The 22590-nt window shown below is 45.7% G+C and overlaps 1 protein-coding gene across 1 annotated transcript in view; it reads right to left on the bottom strand.

Annotated features, from left to right (window-relative positions):
- Positions 1–17323, bottom strand: part of mamdc2a (MAM domain containing 2a) — a 51110-nt gene extending 33787 nt beyond the window's left edge. Inside the window, exons 1-2 of the mRNA XM_080499476.1 lie at positions 16861–17323; positions 16230–16349 (exon numbers count right to left, since the gene is read on the bottom strand). Of these exons, the coding sequence (XP_080355602.1) occupies positions 16230–16349; positions 16861–16879 (139 nt within the window). The 5' untranslated portion in view covers positions 16880–17323. The remainder of the gene's footprint in view (positions 1–16229; positions 16350–16860) is intronic.
- Between the last annotated feature and the right edge of the window lie 5267 nt (positions 17324–22590).

The following is a 22590-nucleotide window of genomic DNA, read 5'->3' as shown; positions in this document are numbered from 1 at the left end:
GTTCACCTGTCTCCTGGTCTGAGGACACAACACTGACACCGTGCTGGACCAGGGGAATGTGTTCACACTGTGCTGGACCAGGGGAAAATCTTCGTCACTGTGCTGGACCAGGGGAATGTCTTCGTCACTGTGCTGGACCAGGGGAATGTCTTCATCACTGTGCTGGACCAGGGGAATGTCTCCGTCACTGTGCTGGACCTGCCAGGTAGACGGAACGGTCTGCCAGGTAGACGGTACGGTCTGCCAGATAGACGGAACGGTCTGCCAGGTAGACGGTACGTTCTGCCAGGTAGACGGTACGTTCTGCCAGATAGACGGAACGGTCTGCCAGGCAGACGGTACAGTCTGCCAGATAGACGGTACTTTCTGCCAAATAGACGGAACGGTCTGCCAGGCAGACGGTACGGTCTGCCAGATAGACGGTACGGTCTGCCAGATAGATGGAGCGGTCTGCCAGATAGACGGTGCGGTCTGCCAGGCAGACGGTACGGTCTGCCAGATAGACGGTACGGTCTGCCAGATAGACGGAACGGTCTGCCAGATAGACGGAACGGTCTGCCAGATAGACGGTACGGTCTGCCAGATAGACGGTACGGTCTGCCAGATAGACGGTGCAGTCTGCCAGATAGACGTACGGTCTGCCAGATAGACGGAACGGTCTGCCAGATAGACGGAACGGTCTGCCAGGTAGACAGTACGGTCGGCTAATTTCACGGCTGAATCGGGGATGTTTTCATGTAGCACTTTGGCTTTTCAAGTGACACGGCTGTTCATGGTTAGTGAGCAGTAGCTTGATATCCATTTTGTCAATGAGAGAGTAGGCCTTTGCCAGACAGACCCTTATAGATGGGATGAGACGCCAGCTCGTTTACCATACTTCTGCTTCAGGAACATCATCACCTGTGCCTCCTCACGATTTGTCCCTTTACTGTTGCTGAGTAACTTATCTCCTCCAGGGTGGAGCTCAATCCTTCGTGCATGTCCGGAGCAGGAGTCCATCATGTTGAGAAGCTCCATTCATGTCTCAGTCCAAACAACGCTGCTCACTGTGCAAGAGTACCAAGCTGCTCAGTCTGCTCATCTCGGTTTAATTCAGGTCCGAGATTAATAATGAATATAATTAAAATGTATTGGATGTATAAAGGAAATAAAAGTGTACAAATTGATCTGGTGAAAATATCTTTGACGGAGGCGTACATTGATGATGGACAGCAGTAGTTCCTAATATTTACGCCTCGTAGCCTTGAATAAATTGTGATTTGGACTCTGAGGAGGTGACAACCACGTTTGGCATCTATTGAGTTTTATAGCTGTGAGTTGCATTGTAATTCCAAAGCAGCTTATGATTGAATGTGTTGAGTGAGAGCTCGTTCTTCTCATGACCACGTCCTTGATGTTTCACATTCAACAGTAGGTTGGTTGACCTCGGGGCAGAAGCCCCAGGACAGAGTTTCCATTCAGCCTTTTTGTCAACGGTAAGAGTCTTTATATTCACTCACTCAGGTCCAACACAATTTAGTGGATATAAACACTGTTTATGGAGAGCTGCTTTAAGTGCCCTTAGTTTGAAATGACATTGAGAAGGGGAGGCTGGGGGATTGAGAGTTGTATCTGCAATCCCTTATTTGGTCAAATGTAACTCATCAAGAGTCATAGTAGCAGGAGGAGACTCAGAGCAGTGATTTTAAACCTGGGAGGAGCAAAAAAGACAGAAGATACAGTCCCACACACACCAACTCAGGCAGAAAAATAATAGATGCCGCAGAGGTGGCTGGATGTTTTTTGAAGCATATGTATAAGATATGATAAAATCGGACTATATTACAGTAATCCAACATTGGGAAATTGGGTCGACACAGCAGCTCAACAGTGTAGAAATACTTAGAGACAGTCGGGATAGTTGCACACAAGAGAATAGACTATAGATATAATATGAGATAAATATAAATCTATGTATACAAGACAGAGTCAGTGTGATGAGCTGATGATATATATATATATACATATATATATATATATAGATAGATAGATAGATAGATAGATAGATAGACAGACAGACAGACAGACAGACAGACAGACAGACAGACAGACAGACAGACAGACAGACAGACAGACAGACAGACAGACAGATAGATAGATAGATAGATAGATAGATAGATAGATAGATAGATAGATAGATAGATAGATAGATAGATAGATAGATGTAACGAGCCATAATGTAATGATCCATAACTTAATGATCCATTTTCCAGAACCTGTTCCAGACCTCCATCGGCACTGGAATTGTCCCCAAGAGCTGGAAACACTCCACCATCATCCTGACCTAGACCCTGAAGGACCTCCACCTGGTGGCGCTCTCCTCCCAGGTGATGAAAGCCATGGAGAGGCTGGTCAAACAACACATTCTCACCCTGACCAAGTCAAAGCTCCGCCCGCTCCAACTTGCTCAATGGAAATACAGAGGTGATGATGATACCACAGCCTTCACCATTGATACCATCCATAAACATCTGGAGCCCCCCCAGACACACATCTGCCAGACTCCTGTTTGCAGACTTCTCCACCTTCAACACTCTACAACCCCACATCCTGGCAGAGAGACTCCACCAGAACTTCAACATGTGCAGTCAGTTCAAACTCTGGATCTTGGACTTTCTTACTAACAGAATCCAGCAAGTAGGGATTAAGAAGAACCTCTCTAACATTCTCCCTACCTCTACAGGCCCCCCACTGGGCTGAGTGCTTCTCTGATCTTCATATTGTACACTGACAAGTGTAGATCCACACAACCCAACTGTCACCTGGTGAAGTTTGCTGACAACACAGTACTGCTGTCGTCCTATCCGGCTCCTCCCTGCATTACGGACCCATCCTGCAGCAGTTTGTAGAGCGGTGTGATACGTCCCCTCTGGAGCTGGATGTCAGCAGAACCAAGGAGATGGTAGTGACCGTCTCCAGCAGCCGAAGGGACCTTGCAGCACCACTGACCACCATGATCCACGCTTCACTGGTTTAGTCTGTCGAGGAATACAGATATCTGCGTACCATCTTTGACAACTGACTGAGGTTCTCCTCCAACCCTGAGGGGCTCCTGAGGAGGTGCCACCAGAGGATTTGCCACCAGAGGATGTACCTACTCAGAAAACTGAATTCTTTTTTCATCAGCGAGAGTCTTACTGACATTCTACTACACATCCATCGGAAGCATTTTGTCTTTCTCCATGTGCTGCTGGTATCACTCCATCACCCTACAGGACAGGAGCAGCTCCTGTCCCCAGGGCTGTTCTCCTCCTGAACTCCAAGAGGTTACAATAACATGCGCTTTCTTTTTTCGTGCAATATTGTTCATGTGCAATTAACCTCTCTGACCTGTGCAATATTAGAAATCTGCTTGCTTTTTTTGTTGATACTAGCTTTCTGATTTTATTTAATTAACTTATTTAATCATTCTCTTGATGCCTTTTATGTGTCACTCTTTGCCCACCTAATTGCCCCCTGGGGATAAATAAAGTTTTTTCTGATTCTGATAATGTAACATAATGCTCCATAACATAATGTAGCGTAATGATACATAACGTAACAAAACACTCCATAGCATAATGTAACGCTCCATAATGTAATGTAACGTAACTATCCATAATGCTTAGTACCCCCCCCAGGAACCCCCACAGGACCCCCACAGGACCCCCACAGGACCCCCACTGGCCCCCCAGGACTCCCACTGGAGTATCTTCAGTCCCCTACAGGACCTCACTGGACCCCGTCCAGGCCCCCATCCCAGCTTTGACATCCAGTCACAGAGAAACTGTGACAGGAAACTCATGGCAACGATGGAAAATAAGCTCCTCCCTCCAGGAGAGTCCTCAGGACAGTCAGATAGCTCCTCCCTCCAGGAGGACAGTCAGACAACTCTTCCCTGTGGGAGGACAGTCAGGCAGCTACCCCCTCCGGGAGGACAGTGACACAGAATGAGCTCAGTCGTCTGGAGCTTTAACACCAGACCATCCTGCAGACTGACTTGTCTTCACCTCCTCTCTGCTGGAACATTCAAAGTGATGAGCCAGAGACCTGATGAAGGCTGTACTACTCTGTCATTTACATGAAGTTACTTTTAGTTCAGGTATTTCATGAGGTGTAGTTGACATTGTAGGACTGGGGTGATTGAGGCCAGTGAAGGAATGGAGGACCATCTGGTTCACCTGACGAGGCTGCAGGATGGAGAGAATCCTGACACAGAAGCTCCTGCTGCCTCAGCAGTCAGACTGAGAAAACTGATGAAGACAAGCTTCATTATAACTTCAGCATCCCCAGGTGGCCCCTGAGGACATCTGTAGACCCCCATTAACCTCTCTGTGACTAAAAATGACAGAACGCAAAGGACAGGTTCCTGGAGTGGCCAAACATTGTGTGTTGTTGGATTATTCTGCGGTGTACATTGTTTTATACAGACCTCTGACATCCATAATGGATTTCCAGAACGGAGGTCAATAATCACTGAAACTATTTTGTTTGTGTCTTTTAAGACAATCCAGAGGTGTTGTGTCCAAATGTGGCCCTGGAGGGCCATCGCCGCTCCCTTCCTGCTTCACAATACCTGAAACTCGTGATCGAAGCCTAACCTCCTCAGAGCAATGAGGTGACAGAGAGAGAGAGAGAGAGAGAGAGAGAGAGAGAGAGAGGGAGGGAGAGATAAAGACAGAGGGAGAGAGAGAGAGAGAGAGAGAGAGAGAGGGAGAGATAAAGACAGAGGGAGAGAGAGAGAGAGAGACAGAGGGAGATTTTTTGATTTTCAAATCAACTTTTATTTATCATTTTGAAAAACACATGTCTTTTCTTCCACCAGTAAAAAACAGTTCACGAAGCCAGTTCAGAGTAAAAATCTACTTCCTGTCAAATAAAGAGCTGAACACCACAAAGCAGATGGTGTTTTTATAACACCACCTCTCATTAGAACAAGTCCTTCATTTCTTTATAGAAATTGAAATCAACCCAGACCCGAGCCCTCATCAAAAATAAGAACATGCTGACCAGAGAGCATTGCATTGTGCTTGGTCTGGATCCAAGAGAAACCCCGTCTGGACCGTGAAGTTCCTGGTCACGTGACCTGTTCACCTGTCCTGCCTTCACACTGGTTTTCAGGTGGGATTAGCCCTGGAACCTGAATTGGTTAAAGGTATAGAACGGGGGTCACCTGATGGCGGACCGCAGTCCTGGTCCAGACCCAGACGCTGCCCCATCTGAACCCGGATTGGCCTCCAGCCCAAACAGGAAAAAAATCTGAGTTTTAAAGCCTGATGCTAATCTTTTTCCAGCCTTTTCTGTAGTTTAGGAACCACACTGACCACTTCCTGGGAGTGAAGCTGTCACGTGACACCAGGCAGCAACATATGTGGATTTCAGGGACCAGTGTTGTAAATGAGAAGCGTGGGAACTCAGCAGAGTGAAATATACAGAGGAGACAGAGAAAAAGACTTCAGGAAAATCAGGCACCAGGTGGCGCTCTACAAAGACAGAGGTGAAGACAGAGCATTTAGTCCAGAATGTCCCGTGTCAGTCCTGGTCAGTCTTTCCTCAAAGGCTCATTGGCTCCGAACCCATCGGTCCAGCCCAATCCACCAGGATCCCAGACCTGCTGTAGGACCAGTCCACCAGGATCCGAGACCTGCTGTGGGACCTGTCCACCAGGATTCTAGACCTGCTGTAGGACCTGTCCACCTGGATCTTAGAGCAGCTCTGACAGTCCAGCAGCTCTTCAGTTCATTTCAGGAGATCTTCACAGGAAGTGACTCAGACTTAAACTTGGAGAATGTTGGACTGTTGCTCCGTGATGAGGTCAAGAGGAGAGGGACCAGGACAAACCTGTCCACCATGACTAGTCAGGAGGAGACGGATAATGACAAACCTGTCCACTGTGACCAGTCAGAAGGAGACGATCAGGACAAATAGATGGATCAGTGGATGATCCAGTTCTGACCCTCAGCATTCGAGGGTTCGGTCTTCTGAGGCAGGAAGTAGAATACATGTGGTCAGACGTGGTCAGAGACGTATTTCCTGGTTGGAGGTGGGGCGGGCAGAGTGCCAGCTCGGCGTTTAGACGTTAGTCACCCAGAGCGTCTCTCCTGGCTTTCACCACAACTTCCCTCGCTTCTGTGTTTAGAGCAGGATGGTCGGTTGTCATGGCAACCAAACAGAAAACAGCACTGTGGGCCGTCCACATTTCTATGAGACTATTTATTTCCAGTGTGGGTGAAGCCAGTCACCCCGTCCAGGGCTCCCTCCTCCTCCGTCTGCCGGTGAAGGACAAAGCTTCAATTTGGGCGGGACTCGTGTTTTGTGGGTGACAGGAGACGTGTGGCGGCTGCTAACCAGCAGAGGAGCAGCAGCTGTGCAGAATGATGATGGTAAACTGAAGACTAGACATTTCTTTCCTGCTGGTTGGTATGTGATGGAACATCTTGACCCAGCAGCTCACAAAACAAATCTCTCGTGTGAGATTTTAACCTTCAAACAAAAACAACTAACTGTACACGTTCAAAGTCAAGTCCTTTGCGAGGAAACAAACAGTTTGAAAATATTTGTGATTTTCCTTCAAACAAAATGCATGTGGTCCTGAGCTGGACCGTAAACCAGCACACATCAGGAGAGCTAACTAAATGATCCTGCTCGTTTCATCTCAGCATCACTCCAGCACCAAAACAAGCACACTTTGTTTTGGCCATTTTGCATCTTGGACATTTAGATGCGAAAGATAAACTATCCTTTAGCCTTTCAATTTAAACAACATATAAAACAAAATATGAAAATATATTCATGACTCTTCAAAGACAGCAGCCTCATACTGAAACAAGCTTTTAATTTTTTACATTAACATTCTATCACGCAATCCAGAGTCCTCTGGGATCATAAATTCATTCAATCAAATGTATATTCATACATATCCTCATCATCATCATCATCATTATCATCCCAACAGCGAGCTGCACAGTGTGTCACAGTGGTCCAGTGTGTTTTCACCAGTAGCGACCATCAGGACCTTCAGTCTTCTCTGCAGGCCGAAGAAAAAGATCTGAATCACAGACTGATGATTATATTTTGTCCATGAATCCTTATTAAATAATTCCAAATGGTCTGTCTGCTTCTTCTCAGAGCTTCTCCCTGGCTGCTGCTTCCAGACATGTACTTCCACATTAAAGCTTTTAACCAATCACATTTAGCATCACCTGTTGCCGGGTAAACAAATCTGCCTGAGGCCTTCACATTCAGTTCTGCAGGCGTCTGCAGTGTAAAACTAGTGTCGGTCACGCTGCTGCTTCAACCAATCACATTTTGATATTAGTGTCACTGTATTCAAGCCCTCTGATTGGCTCGTCAGAGAGCTCACTCTCCAGCTAGCTGGCTGGATCTGTCACAAGCTGTACAAACTAAAATATAGTTGTTTATTTTACAGTGGTTTTGTCAACCTACAATGACTAAAGGAGAAGATAAAGGCATTTAAGTTGCAGATTTATTGTCAAAACAATTTTCAAGAAATACTTTTCTAAGATGTCATTGAATGCACCACAGTACTCCAAGCGCTCACTACAAACTCCACCATGCAGGATTCAGGATTAGATTATTTGCATTATATTATTTTCAAGACCATGAAAAGCTGACACTTGTCTCCTTTCTCAACCTCCAGAAGTTTTAGGAAAAGCAGACGCTATTTCATGCAGCTGCAGCAGGAGGAGAGACGTAAACCTGGATTGTTTTTTTTATTGATAAAGGTATTTATTCTGGCTACACGAGTACCTATCTGTGAGGCAAAGGCTTTTTATACTGCATTTCTGCAGTAACATGGTTTAAGTAGCCATAAAAAGTTATTGAGGGGTGGACTGACTCAGACCAGCAGTGAAGAGCCTGGCTCTGAAACACAGGCTGCCACTGGTTTCCATGAAGTCTGCAGGTCAACAGATCCAGCCAATCAGACACAGTCTCACTGGACTGCAGATCATATTACACATTAGTCATTATTTCTACTTTATTTCACACCTGGTGGAACTGGTCAGAAGTGTGAGCATGGAGGCACAGAATCAACCACAAATTGTTCTGCTTCTGAAAAGCTGCTGGTGGAAATAAAAGAAGAAGAACACTGTTCTCAACTCTGTGATAAGCACAATCCAGGACTTAACTGCCAGTGATCACCAACCTGATGTCCTTCAACCTGGTGATCCTCAACCCGGTGTCCTTCAACCGAGTGTCCTTCAACCTGGTGCCCTTCAACCTGGTGTACTTCAACCTAGTGATCTTCAACCTGGTGTACTTCAACCTAGTGATCTTCAACCTGGTGTTCTTCAACCGAGTGATCTTCAATCTGGTGATATTTAACCTAGTGATCTCCAACCTGGTGCCCTTCAACCTGGTGACCTTCAACTCTGTGTCCTTCAACCTAGTGATCTTCAACCTGGTGTCCTTCAACCTGGTAATCCTCAACCCGGTGTCCTTCGACCGAGTGTCCTTCAACCTGGTGCCCTTCAACCTGGTGTACTTCAACCTAATGATCTTCAACTCGGTGATCTTCAACCTAATGATCTTCAACTCGGTGATCTTCAACCTGATGATCTTCAGCCTAGTGATCTTCAACCGGGTGTCTTTCATGTCCTTATTGTTGTTTACGTGTTGGTTCTTTCCAGTTCCTGGTCTCTGCAGTGCTTCTCCTCAGGAGAGCAGTTGGTTCCTGACGTGTCCCAGATGAGGAACCTGAAGGACCATAGAGGAGCTGGAGACTAGGGTTCCACTGGATGGACGGCACAGAGATCACAACGGACACTCAATGTTGCTTTGCTCCAGCATATATGCAACAAATTACTCTCATGTTTCAAAATAAGAGCTTTTATTCAAACATGTCATTCAAACAGTACACAACCGCATTACAGTTGTATTTGCTCCAAAAGTCCCAGTTTGAGTCGGAATGAGAGCTTTTCTCTTTGGAGACGTCAGCATGACCAAGGAAGAGGGTTTTTATTCCCTGGTCGCTCTATTCAGCTCAACGTGTGAAACTCACTTCAGGCCACAAACTTGCATCGTCTACAAACAAACTCTGGAAGGTGCCACGTTCTTTCAAAGAAGAACTAAATGTTTTCACTGAACCTGAAAAGTTCACATAGTACATTTGTAATGAATCCTACTGATGGAAAATATCTTTACAATGTCAAACTAAAACGAGCTCGACTTGACTTTGACCATTTTGTTCTCCAACAACACCAACGCCGTGCAGACAAGCTCGTTTCTTTGTGCTGTGAGATTTGTTCTTCCACCTGCAAGTGATCTTTCACTTTGCCTGTAATCCACCAGCTGAGACACACTCTGGACAAATGAAGCGCCGTACTGGTCTAATCTGAAGCATCCAATTAGTCTAATCTGTAGTGTCAGATTAGTCTAATCTGAAGCATCCGATTGATCTAGTCTGAAGTGTCTGATTGTTCTAAGAAAAAATGTCCGATTGGTCTAATCTGAAGCGTTGAATTGGCCTGACCTTAAGCGTCCTATTGGTCTAATTGGACCTGTCCCATTGGTCTAATCTGAAGCGCCCCATTGGTCTAATCTGGAGTGCTTTATTGGTCTAATCTGAAGTGTTCGATTGGTCTAATCCAGGGGTCGGCAACTTTAAATGCTCAAAGAGCCATTTGGACCCGTCTCGCTCTGAACACAACACCAAAAGAGCCGCACGCATTTTATTTTGACAGTCCCACCGGCAGACCATGCCAGGATGACACTACACACAAAACCTTCTTCACTGCTGGTTGACAATTTACAACTAATAAACTAAACTACATGGACTATGCAACAAAAACACAACACAACACAATTATTACCAACACTACAAATCTAATATAGCCCCCAATAATTACATTTAAAACACGTCAAACAGAAGCTCCCATAATGCATTGCAGCTCTCAGCTCCTTTATTGCTAAACATTGTTAAAATGGAAGATAAATGTGGGAGATCTGGATTGTTAGAACCATCAGTGTGATGGTGTGGCTTTAATGTCCTGTAGTTGTTTTGTAATTCACTAGAATGTTCCATCTCTCTTAACAAGTCTGTAATGAACCTCCTGGAATTGTCGGCGCTCCACAGCGCAGCGGTTTTACTGTGAAAGGTACAGGAAGCTCCCAGCTTCAGATCCCAGTTGAGTCGCTGTCATGACCTGCAGCCACAATTCTACGTTCTTCATGCCATTATTGTTGTAATGACGTTACATCACTGCCTCGTTGACAACCCGCCTACATTGTACCACTCTTTGTAGGGACTGCGCTCTGGGTGGCTTTGCCTCCTTACGTCCCTGCAGGATGAACTGCAGTGGGACCGAGGCTCAAGGAGCCGCAGTGGAGGGACCAAAGAGCCGCATGCGGCTCCGGAACCGCGGGTTGCCGACCCCTGGTCTAATCGGACATGTCCTATTGGTCTAATCTGAAGCGTTCGATTGGTCTAATCTGAAGTGTCCGATTGGTCTCATCCAAAGCATCGGATTGGTCTAATCTGAAGCGTTTGATTGGTCAAACTGTTGGCAGGTAGAGCAGCACTGCTGAGGACATGAAAACTGAGCTGACCTGTTCAGTCAGTGTTCTGGGACGATGTTAATCCAAACCTGAGTGAGCTAATGACCACTGACCACATGAGGGTCAGGCTCTGGCCTCCTGCTGGGGAACCGTTGAGCCACGGTCCCATTCACTGCCATTGAACCTTTTCACACACATTCTTTCCAGGGTGAAAGGCTTTGAATGGTCGACTGCACAGTAATCTTCTCATAGCTTTCACTCCCTTCAGCTCCTTGTCCTGCTGCCAGATGTGCTGGGGGAGCTCCAGCTTCCCCAGAGACATGATGCTGCCTCCACCGTGCCTCACGGTGCAGAGGGCATCACACCCAGGAACAGCTGTCACTGTACATTGGAACTCGTTTCTCCCTGGGTGGACAGGACCAGCTGAATGCCACTGTGATAATCTGAACACCTTTTCTTCTTCTTCTTTCCCTCATTCACATTGAGCAAACTGAAACCTGTCTGTTTGAAACAATATTGTCATTTTGACATTTAAAAGAATGCAGTTTTAACATGTTGCCATGCAGCATTGGGAAGAATTTCTCAGCAGTTCATCCTTCACAAGATTCTCATGCAACTTCATGACTGAGGCCGCCGCCCACTCCTCGAGATCAGAAGGGCCAGACCACCATCTCAACCTTGTCATACATTCTACACCCCGTCATATGTTCTACACCCCGTCACACATTCTACACCCCATCAAACATTCTACACCCTATCATATGTTCTACACCCCATCACACATTCTACACCCCATCGAACATTCTACACCCTATCATATGTTCTACACCCCATCACACATTCTACACCCCATCGAACATTCTACACCCTATCATATGTTCTACACCCCATCAAACATTCTATACCCTATCAAACATTCTACACCCTATCATATGTTCTACACCCTGTCATTCGTTCTACACCCCATCAAACATTCTACACCCTATCATATGTTCTACACCCCATCACACATTCTAAACCCCATCGAACATTCTACACCCTATCATATGTTCTACACCCCATCAAACATTCTATACCCTATCAAACATTCTACATCCTATCATATGTTCTACACCCCATCAAACATTCTATACCCTATCAAACATTCTACACCCTATCATATGTTCTACACCCTGTCATTCGTTCTACACCCCATCAAACATTCTACACCCTATCATATGTTCTACACCCAATCATATGTTCTACACCCCATCAAACATTCTACACCCTATCATATGTTCTACACCCTGTCATTCGTTCTACACCCCATCAAACATTCTACACCCCATCAAACATTCTACACCCTATCATATGTTCTACACCCCATCAAACATTCTACACCCCATCAAACATTCTACACCCTATCATATGTTCTACACCCTGTCATACGTTCTACACCCCATCATACATTCTACACCCCATCATATGTTCTACAGTTCGTCATACTTTATACACCCCGTTCTACATTCTACACCCCATCATACGTTTTACACCCTATCATACGTTCTACACCCCATCATACATTCTACACCCTATCATACATTCTACACCCCATCATACATTCTACCCCATCATATGTTCCACACCCTATCATATGTTCTACACCCCATCATATGTTCGACACCCCGTCATATGTTCTACACCCTATCATACTTTCTACACCCCGTCATACGTTCTACACCCTATCATACATTCTACACCCCATAATACATTCTACACCCTATCATACATTCTACACCCCATCATACATTCTACCCCATCATATGTTCTACAGTTCATCATACATTATACACCCCGTTATACGTTCTACACCCCATCATACGTTTTACACCCTATCATACATTCTACACCCCATTAAACATTCTTCACCCTATCATACATTCTACACCCCATCATACATTCTACCCCATCATATGTTCCACACCCTATCATGCGTTCTACACCCCATCATATGTTCTTCACCCCGTCATATGTTCTACACTCTATCATACTTTCTACACCCCGTCATATGTTCTACACCCTATCATACTTTCTACACCCCGTCATACGTTCTACACCCTATCATACATTCTACACCCCATAATACATTCTACACCCTATCATATGTTCTACACCCTGTCATACGTTCCACACCCCATCATACATTCTACACCCCATCATATGTTCTACAGTTCATCATACATTATACACCCCGTTATACGTTCTACACCCCATCATACGTTTTACACCCTATCATACGTTCTACACCCCATTAAACATTCTTCACCCTATCATACATTCTACACCCCATCATACATTCTACCCCATCATATGTTCCACACCCTATCATGCGTTCTACACCCCATCATATGTTCTTCACCCCGTCATATGTTCTACACTCTATCATACTTTCTACACCCCGTCATACGTTCTACACCCTATCATACATTCTACACCCCATCATATATTCTACACCCCATCAAACATTCTACACCCTATCATACGTTCTACACCCGTCATATGTTCTACAGTTCGTCACACTTTATACGCCCCAATATACGTTCTACACCCTATCATACGTTTTACACCCTATCATATGTTCTACACCCTATCATACGTTCTACACCATATCATACGTTCTACACCCCACCATACATTCTACACCCTATCATACATTCTACCCTATCATACATTCTACACCCTATCATACGTTCTACACTCCCATCTAATGTTCTACACCCCTATCATATGTTCTACACCCCGTCATACATTCTACACCCCATCAAACATTCTACACCCTATCATATGTTCTACACCCTGTCATATGTTCTACACCCCATCACACATTCTACACCCCATCATACATTCTACACCCGTCATATGTTCTACAGTTCGTCACACTTTATACACCCCGTTATACGTTCTACACCCTATCATGTGTTCTACACCCCATCATGTGGTCTATACCCTATCATACGTTCTACATCCCATCATATGTTTTACACCCCATCATATGTTCTACACCCATCATACATTCTACACCCCATCATAAGTTTTACACCCCGTCATATGTTCGACACCCTATCATATGTTCTACACACAATCATACATTCTACCCCATCATTCATTCTACACCCCATCATAGGTTTTACACCCCGTCATATGTTCTACACCTTGTCATACTTTCTACACCCTATCATACGTTCTACACCCCGTCATATATTCAACAACAAGTCATACGTTCTACACCCTATCATACGTTTATCACCCCATCGTATGTTCAATACTCCATCATATGTTGCACAACACCGTCATACGTTCTACACCCGTGTCATATGTTTAGGGTGGAGGGCAGCCAGAGGGTGGAGGACAGGTTCTCAGGATGGATGACAGTCTCTCAGGGTGACGAATAGCCTCTCAGGGTGGAGGACAGGCTCTCAGGGTGGAGCACAGCATCTCAAGGTGGAGCAAAGCCTCTCAGGGTGGCGGACAGCCTGAGGATGTAAGAGAGTCTCTCAGGGTGAAGGACAGGCTCTCAAGGTGGAGGACAGGCTCTCAAGTTGAAGAACAGATACTCAAGGTGGAGGACAGTTTCTCAGGGTGGAGGAAAGCCTCTCAAGGTGGAGGACAAGATCACAGGGAGGACAGCCTCTCAGGGTGGACGACAGCATCTGAGGGTGGACGATAGCCTCTCAGGCAGGCGTTTATCTACGGACTACAGTTGAAGGACTTTGTTTACAGACATTGGGAGGAGCTTGTCTCCAGACAGTGGGAGGAGCTTAACTTGGCAGTGGGAGGATCTTATCTACACAGTGGGAGGGGTTTATCTACAGACAGTGGGAGGAGCTTATGTTCATACAGTGGGAGGAGCTTATCTTGGCAGTGGGAGGAGCTTATCTTGTGTTGGGATCTCACAAGACCACAGAACTTTTGTTCATTTCTAAGGAAAGACAATTTTCATTTGTCATGATACACAGGCATGACATATGAATTCGGACCCAGGAACGTGATTGACCATCACACCCAGTTGGGGGACCTTTTGTCACAGCAGATGCTCCCCCGCTTTCTGCTGAAAAGACAGAAAGCCATGCACTCAGCCAGACACTGATTGGTTGAAGCTCTCAGGATTCGACACCTTCAAATCCACAAACTTTCAACAAACTCATAGAGTCTCTTGCAGCGAGTCGACCCTGAGTAGGTGGATTGCTGGAGTCAGCTCACCCAGTGTTAGCATACAGCTAACGCCAGAGGCCTGCAACCAGGGGCCTTCACTCCTCAACTACTCTGCTGACCCTACCACGAGGGTCAGACTTTCCCCTGAGCCAGAGATCAATGCCCAGAGTCTGATCTCCCATCAACCAAGGAAAACCAACCGGTTTCTCCAGGACGGGACCAGGGAAATGACGTCTCACAGAACTTCTTTGTGTTTTCCTCAACTAGCAGTAAAACCATCACAGACCTGAGTGACCAGCACCTCAGTCTGGACAAAGGAACAACCAGGAGCTGCAAAGAAAGACTCCTGAAACATCAACTTCATCTTCCTCTCCTCAGCCTGCAGAACCAGCAAACCACAGTTAGCAGGAGGTGCTAACTACAGGAGAAGACACCAGCTTCCCTCCAGCAGGACAACAACTGAACTCCTTCAAGGAAGTGGTAACAACAACTGGGCTTTACCTGAGATTAGTTAAACCTGATGCTATAGAACTGTTTAACTTCATGAAGATGTGTTGATTCTGTTACAACGATTAAGTTCTTTTGATAATGATATTAGGAGCAGTTATTAACCTGTAAACCAAAGTTAGCTCTGCCACAGACACAGGGTCTGCATGCTAATCTTTGCCTTACTAACTTCACAATCCTACACATATCACATCAAAGATAACATCATACAGTAACTGAACACCATCTGAGGACTCCTGATGTTTTACAAAGCAAGTCTCATTCACATCAACTCATTCTAGAAATGGTCCTTTAACAGAGACACACAGGAAGCAGACGCTAAAGACTAGCTTCCATGTTCCATTGTTCTCCAGCACATGGTGGAGACCCAGGACAGACTTCCTGCTCTCTGATAATCTCCATTTGGATGTAGTTTCTTGTGATCCGCCATCTTGTTTTGTAGTTCCATCACACATCTCATACATCTCACACACACACTCCCTCCAACTCTCTCTCTCTTTTTCTCTCTCCACACACACACACACACACACACACACACACACACACACACACACACCCACCTACACACACCAAGCTGTATATAGGTAGTTGGAATCTGTGTTTATTTGTTTTCATTGTAAATTAATATAAAATTTGGAATCATACTTGCTGTGTTATTAATGAGCACAAAGGTGAATGAAATGTCGACCTCTTCTGGGTCAAGAACTCCAAAATCCTTCGATCTTTATTGTGAATTCTGGTAATTGTAATTAATTTAACTATTAATTCAAATTCCTGATTAACTGTTTAGTATATCTTTTGAGACTGATATAACTGGATTGGCTATCATTTCCTGTTAAGACAGGTGGAGCTCCGAGGTTCTGATACAGATCAGATTAAATTTCAACAACATTATTAATAACTATCTTTGATAATTATTAATCATTATCGATAGTAAACCAAAACGTAAATAGTGATCCTTATGAGGTAAGAAATCTCTACACTAGAGACAGTACCTTCTTCATCCATCCTCCAGCCCCGGAGCTCAGGATCAGGTGTGTAGCTGCAGGTGTCCCGCTGGAAGCTGCAGGTTCCAGGAAGCAGCTGCTGCTCCGCCTGCAGAGAACCCAGGAGCCCTGAGGGACACCGGACATGTTACGTACTTACATGTTAAGTACTTACTCCATGCAGTAGTTACTCCATGGAGTAGTCACTGCATGTAGTAGTTACCCTATACAATAGTTACTCCATGCAGTAGTTACTGCATGTAGTACTTACTGCATGCAGTAGTTACTCTATACAGTATTTACTCTATACAGAAGTTACTCTATACAGTCTATACTCTATACAGAGTTTACTCTATACTGAACTTACTCTATAAAGAATTTACTCTATACAGAACTTACTCTATACAGAAGTTATTCAATACAGTCGTAACTCTATACAGTAGTTACTCTAAACAGAAGTTTCTCTATACAGAAGTTACTATATACAGTAGTTACTCTATACAGCCGTAACTCTATACAGTAGTTACTCTAAACAGACGTTACTCTATACAGAAAATACTCTATGAACCAGTTACTCTATGAAGCAGGTACTCTAAACAGTAGTTACTCTCTACAGTAGTTACTCTATGCAGTTAGTTACCCAGCAGCCAGAGGATCATGATGGCAGGAGACGCTTCTTTCTCTCTCTCTCTCTCTCTCTCTCTATCTCTCTCTATCTCTCTCTCTCTCTCACGCTTGGTTCTCTCTCGCTCTGTCTCTCTCAGTCGCTCTCTCTCTCTCTCTTGGTTCTCACTCACTCTCTCGGTTCTCTTTCTCCCTGTTTCAGCTCTCTCTCTCTCAGTTCTCTTGGTTCTCTCTCCAGTTCTCTTGGTTCTCTCCCTTGGATCTCTTGGTCCTCTCTCTCTCTCAGTTCTCTTGGTTCTCTCTCTCTCTGTTCTCTTGGTTCTCTCGCTCTCTCTTGGTTCTCTCTCTCTTGGTTCTCTTGGTTCTCTCTCTCTCTCTGTCTCGCTCTCTGTCTCTCTCTCTGTCTCTCTCTCTCTCTCTCTCTCTCTCTCTGCCTCTGTCTCTCTCCCTGCAGTCTCTCTTCTAGCTCCTCTCACATGTCAGCAGGACTCAGTGTCTGTTTATTCCAGCAGATGGATGTTTGGCCTGGGGCAGTTGGATAAAAATAGGCCCCGCCCCTCCCTCCTCGCTGTCATACTAATGAGCCCCGCCCTTTATGACTATGGCCACTGCTGCCACCTTCAGGTCTGACAAGGAATCTTCCATACATTGTTCACAAGAGGCTGGACCAAACATAAGCCTCATCCTCCTCATCAACAAGAAAAATTCAATGAGAGACGTTCAGATGCACGACTCACCCTGAAGAAATGAAACCTCAGCCAAGACATGGACAATAAAAACACTTTACAGGGCTGAAGAGTCTGACGTCCACCTCCTGAATATCAAGAACACTTTGGAGGAATCTGTTACTGAAGGCTCAGGATGGACCAGAACCACATGGAGCACGTACAGGACCTCACAGACCACCTCCAGGACCTCACGGAAGACCTCCAGGACCTCACGGAAGACCTCCAGAACCTCACGGAAGACCTCCAGGACCTCATGGAGCACCTCCAGAACCTCATGGAGGACCTACTGGACCTCACAGAGCACCTCCAGTACCTCAAGGAGGACCTTCAGGACCTCATGGAGGACCTGAAGACTATCATGGAGCACCTCCAGGACTTCATGGAAGACCGCAAGGACCTCATGGAGCACCTCCAGAACCTCATGGAGCACCCCACAGAGCACCTCCAGGATCTCACAGAAGACCTCCAGAACCTCATGGAGGACCTCCAGGACCTCATGAAGGACCTGAAAACCATCATGGAGTACCTCCCGGACCTCACGGAGGAACTGAAGAACATCACAGAGGACCTCAAGGACCTCATGGAGGACCTAAAGGACCTCATGGAGGACCTGGAAACCATCATGGAATACCTCCAGGACCTCATGAAGGACCTGAACAACATCACAGAGGACCTCACGGAGGACCTAAAGGACCTCATGTAGGACCTGAAGAATCTCGTGGAGAACACCCAGGACCTCATGGAGGACCTGAACAACATCACAGAGGACCTCATGGAGGACCTAAAGGACCTCATGGAGGACCTGAAGAATCTCGTGGAGAACATCCAGGACCTCATGGAGGACCTAATAACATCATGGAGAACAAGGGGAGGGCTTGAGGCACACACAAGTTCGACCTTGAATTTTCTCATGAACAACACAGATGGGGCACCATGGCATTGCTCTTCTGAACTTTCCGTCTCTGTCACAGATGGCACTTTTTATTACTTCACTGTATAAAAAGTACTTTATAAATAAAGTTGATTGATAAGACATTGTGAACCAGGCCATTGTTCAACCAGGGTGAGGAGACCATGTTGTGTTCTTTACTGTCTCTACAGAAGAAGCCTCATTTTTCATTGCATATACAAACAAAATGTGTCCTATTTGCCATGACAGAGTTTCTCTAAAGCAGCACACAGTTTCGCTCCACCTAACCCAACATCAGTGCTCGTGGTTGGAGATGTCTGGCTGGATTCCTTCCTCATGAATCTCTGCCCACCACATCTCTAGGTCACATTGTTTCACCTACCCTCCTCTTTTGGGTTCTCTCCTACAGAAGCTGCTCTCCACCTGCACCCCACACCATCAGGTCAACTCATCAACTATGATTTTTTGGGGGGAACTGTTCCACAGACTGGTTGGTTGTGCCTGGCCACATAATACTGTAATCAAGTATATCCAGCTTTAAACCTCTTCAGTTTTGCATATCTTTAGGAGTCAGTCCTCCGTCCAAACAGCATGTAGGGATGTCTTCACTCCAAGTTGACATTGCGTTGACCCGTCTATCTCTCTGCTTCAGGAAACCTGCCCTCCTGCTGAGACTTTGCTTATTGAAGATTCAATAAAAACTCAGCTCCGTCCAGGACAGTTTGATTCCTACAAGTTGAGCAGGTAATGAGCAGTACTTCTACAACCACACTGTCCAGGATGGTCCTCAGTTTGGACCAGATCCTCCTGAGACCTTCTGCCCTGAGTCCAGATCCACCACGTGGCTGGACCTTGTGAAAGTTTGTGGAGCCCACTGGAGTCTCCACCCTCAGCCTGCTGGAATCTCTATCCTCACCATTCCGGAGTTTCCACCCTCAGCCTGCTGGAGTCTCCGCCCTCAGTCTCCACCCTCAGCATTCGGAAGTCTCCGCCCTCAGCCTCCATTTTCAGTTTACTGGAGTCTCCACCCTCAGCCTCCACCCTCAGTCTTCTGGAATCTCCACACTCAGCCTGCTGAAATCTCCATCCTCACCATTCCGGAGTCTCCACCCTCAGCCTGGTGGAGTCTCCGCCCTCAGTCTCCACCCTCAGCGTTCTGAAGTCTCCGCCCTCAGCCTCCACCCTCTGTCTACTGGAGTCTCCACCCTCAGCCTGCTGGAGTCTGCACCCTCAGCCTGCTGGAATCTCCATCCTCACCATTCCGGAGTCTCCACCCTCAGCCTGCTGGAGCCTCCACCCTTAGCCTCCACCCTCACTCTGCAGGAGTCTCCACACTCAGATGTACTGAGATCCTGTGTGGATGTGCTCAATGTACAAGTACAAGTAGCCCCTATCTTTCAGTCAATTCTCTACAAATGTATGTGGAGCAGTACTATCGGAAACCTGTAGGGGGCAGTGTGGCCACTAAGTGCAATGGACTGCAACAATAGAGACAATAGAGTAAGAAACATGGTGGAGGATTTGGAGGAGAAGGTGGTGAAGCTGCAGTGTCAGTGGTCAAATACCACATCATCAAATATCACCAGCATCACTCTCCTCTCTCCTCAGACCTTCATCCAGCTCTTCTTCATAAGTTTCCTTTGTTTACGTTTGTTGACTCTCCTGCTGCAGAGATGGTTGCCTGGATGTGTTGATGACCAGAAGTCCAGGATTTTAATCTAGAATCTAGAAACTACAATCTTCCCCACAGAGTTCTTTGCTGTAGAAGAAGTAGAAGCTTTCCAGTGGAGAACATGCAAATCCTGGAGTCGAGCTGAAGTCATGCTCGGATGACTGTTTTACTTTTGATCCACTGTTCATCCCAGCAGGACTACCAGCTAATCTCGTGTGTGAAAACTACTGTGCAGCCTCCAGCAGAGAGTTTACCAGCTGCTGTTCCAAATTACTACATGATACCGTCACTGTAAATGAAATCCCACAAACACCAGGAGGTGTCAGCAATATGGAGGCAAGGAGCAAACTAATAAGTGCTGTGGATTCCTGCTGCTCTCCCTCCTGATATTCCTCTATTTCCTGTCTGAAGATGAGTGGTTTTCTCAGAGAATGAATCATATAATATAAAGTGTGTGTGTGTGTGTGTGTGTGTGTGTGTGTGTGTGTGTGTGTGTGTGTGTGTGTGTGTGTGTGTGTGTGTGTGTGTGTGTGTGTGTGTGTGTGTGTGTGTGTGTGCCCTGCAGGATCCACTGTGGAAACTTATTACACATCTGCTTCTGGTTTCCTCAGAAACATCACACTAACACGTCATGGTCTCTAAGTGAAATCCCCAGGAGTTCTTTCTCTCTGGACTTACATTTGATTTGTTACTAAACTGCAGAACTTCAGTGGATTATGATGGTGTTCATTCCATTTTAGATAAAAATATATTTTACTTTTGTTACATTTTCACCAGTGGCGACCATCAGGACCTTCAGTCTTCTCTGCAGGCCGAAGAAAAAGATCTGAATCACAGACTGATGATTATATTTTGTCCATGAATCCTTATTAAATAATTCCAAATGGTCTGTCTGCTTCTTCTCAGAGCTTCTCCCTGGCTGCTGCTTCCAGACATGTACTTCCATATTAAAGGTTTTAACCAATCACATTTTCAGCATCACCTGTTGCCGGGTAAAGAAATCTGCCTGAGGCCTTCACATTCAGTTCTGCAGGCGTCTGCAGTGTAAAACTAGTGTCGGTCACGCTGCTGCTTCAACCAATCACATTTTGATATTAGTGTCACTGTATTCAAGCCCTCTGATTGGCTCGTCAGAGAGCTCACTCTCCAGCTAGCTAGCTGCATCTGTCGCAAGCTGCATGAACAAGAATATAGTTGTTTATTTAATAGTGGTTTTGTCAACCTACAGTGACTAAAGGAGAAGATAAAGACATTTAGTTGCAGATTTATTGTCAAAACAATTTTCAAGTGAACTTTTCCCAGAAGTCCAGAAACGCACCACAGTACTCCAAGCGCTCACTACAAACTCCATGCAGGATTCAGGATTAGATTATTTCCATTATATTATTTTCAAGACCATGAAAAGCTGACACTTGTCTCCCTTTTCAACCTGCAGAAGTTTTGGGAAAAAGTAGACGCTATTTTATTCAGCTGCAGCAGGAGAAGGTGAGCTTGGATTGTTTTTATTCATAAAGTTCTGTAAGTATCTATCTGTGATGCAAAGGCTTTTTATACTGCATTTCTGCAGTAACATGGTTTTGGTAACTATAAAAAGTTATTGAGGGGTGGACAGACTCAGACCAGCACTATTGAAGGCTTGGGGTCTCATCTATAAAGCTGCTGAACCACTAAAGGTCCTGAAAGATACGTATGCCACTTCTTAACCTGTTGTGTCTCCACCAAAATATCTCCTTCCTCTCCGACGCTCTGACACACACTGGAGTCACTACCATAATGTCACTCTCCACTATGATGTCACTCCCCCATGATGTCATTCTCCCCATGATGTTACTCTCTATGATGTCACTCTCCTCCATGACGTCACTCTCCCCATGACATCACTCTCCTCCATGATGTTACTCTCCTCCATGATGTCACTCCTCTGACCTCCATGACATCAATCTCCTCCATGATGTCACTCTCCTCCATGATTTCACTCTCCTCCATGATGCCCCTCTCCTCCACGATGTCACTCTCCTCCATGATGTCACTCCTCTGACCTCCGTGAGGTCACCCCCCAAATTATGTCACTCTCCTCCATGATGTCGCTCTCCCCATGATGCCACTCCTCTGATCTCCATGACATCACTCTCCTCCATGATGTCACTCTCCCCATGACGTCACTCTGACCTTAATGATGTCACTCTTGCCCATGACATCACTCCTCTGTATAGGAGGAGGATGATGTCACTCTCCTTCATGATGCCACTCTCACCCATGATGTCACTCCTCTGACCTCCATGATGTCACTCTTCTCCTTGACGTCACTCTTCTCCTTGATATCACTCTTTTCCATGATGTCACTCTTCTCCTTGATATCACTCATTTCCATGATGTCACTCCCCCATGATGTCAAGCTCCCTCTATGTCACTCTCCCCCATTTTGTCACTCTTCCC

Source organism: Blennius ocellaris (genome assembly GCF_963422515.1).
Source record: "Blennius ocellaris genome assembly, chromosome: 7".
In the NCBI taxonomy this organism is placed as follows: domain Eukaryota; kingdom Metazoa; phylum Chordata; class Actinopteri; order Blenniiformes; family Blenniidae; genus Blennius; species Blennius ocellaris.
This window is presented reverse-complemented; position numbering and strand designations above follow the sequence as displayed.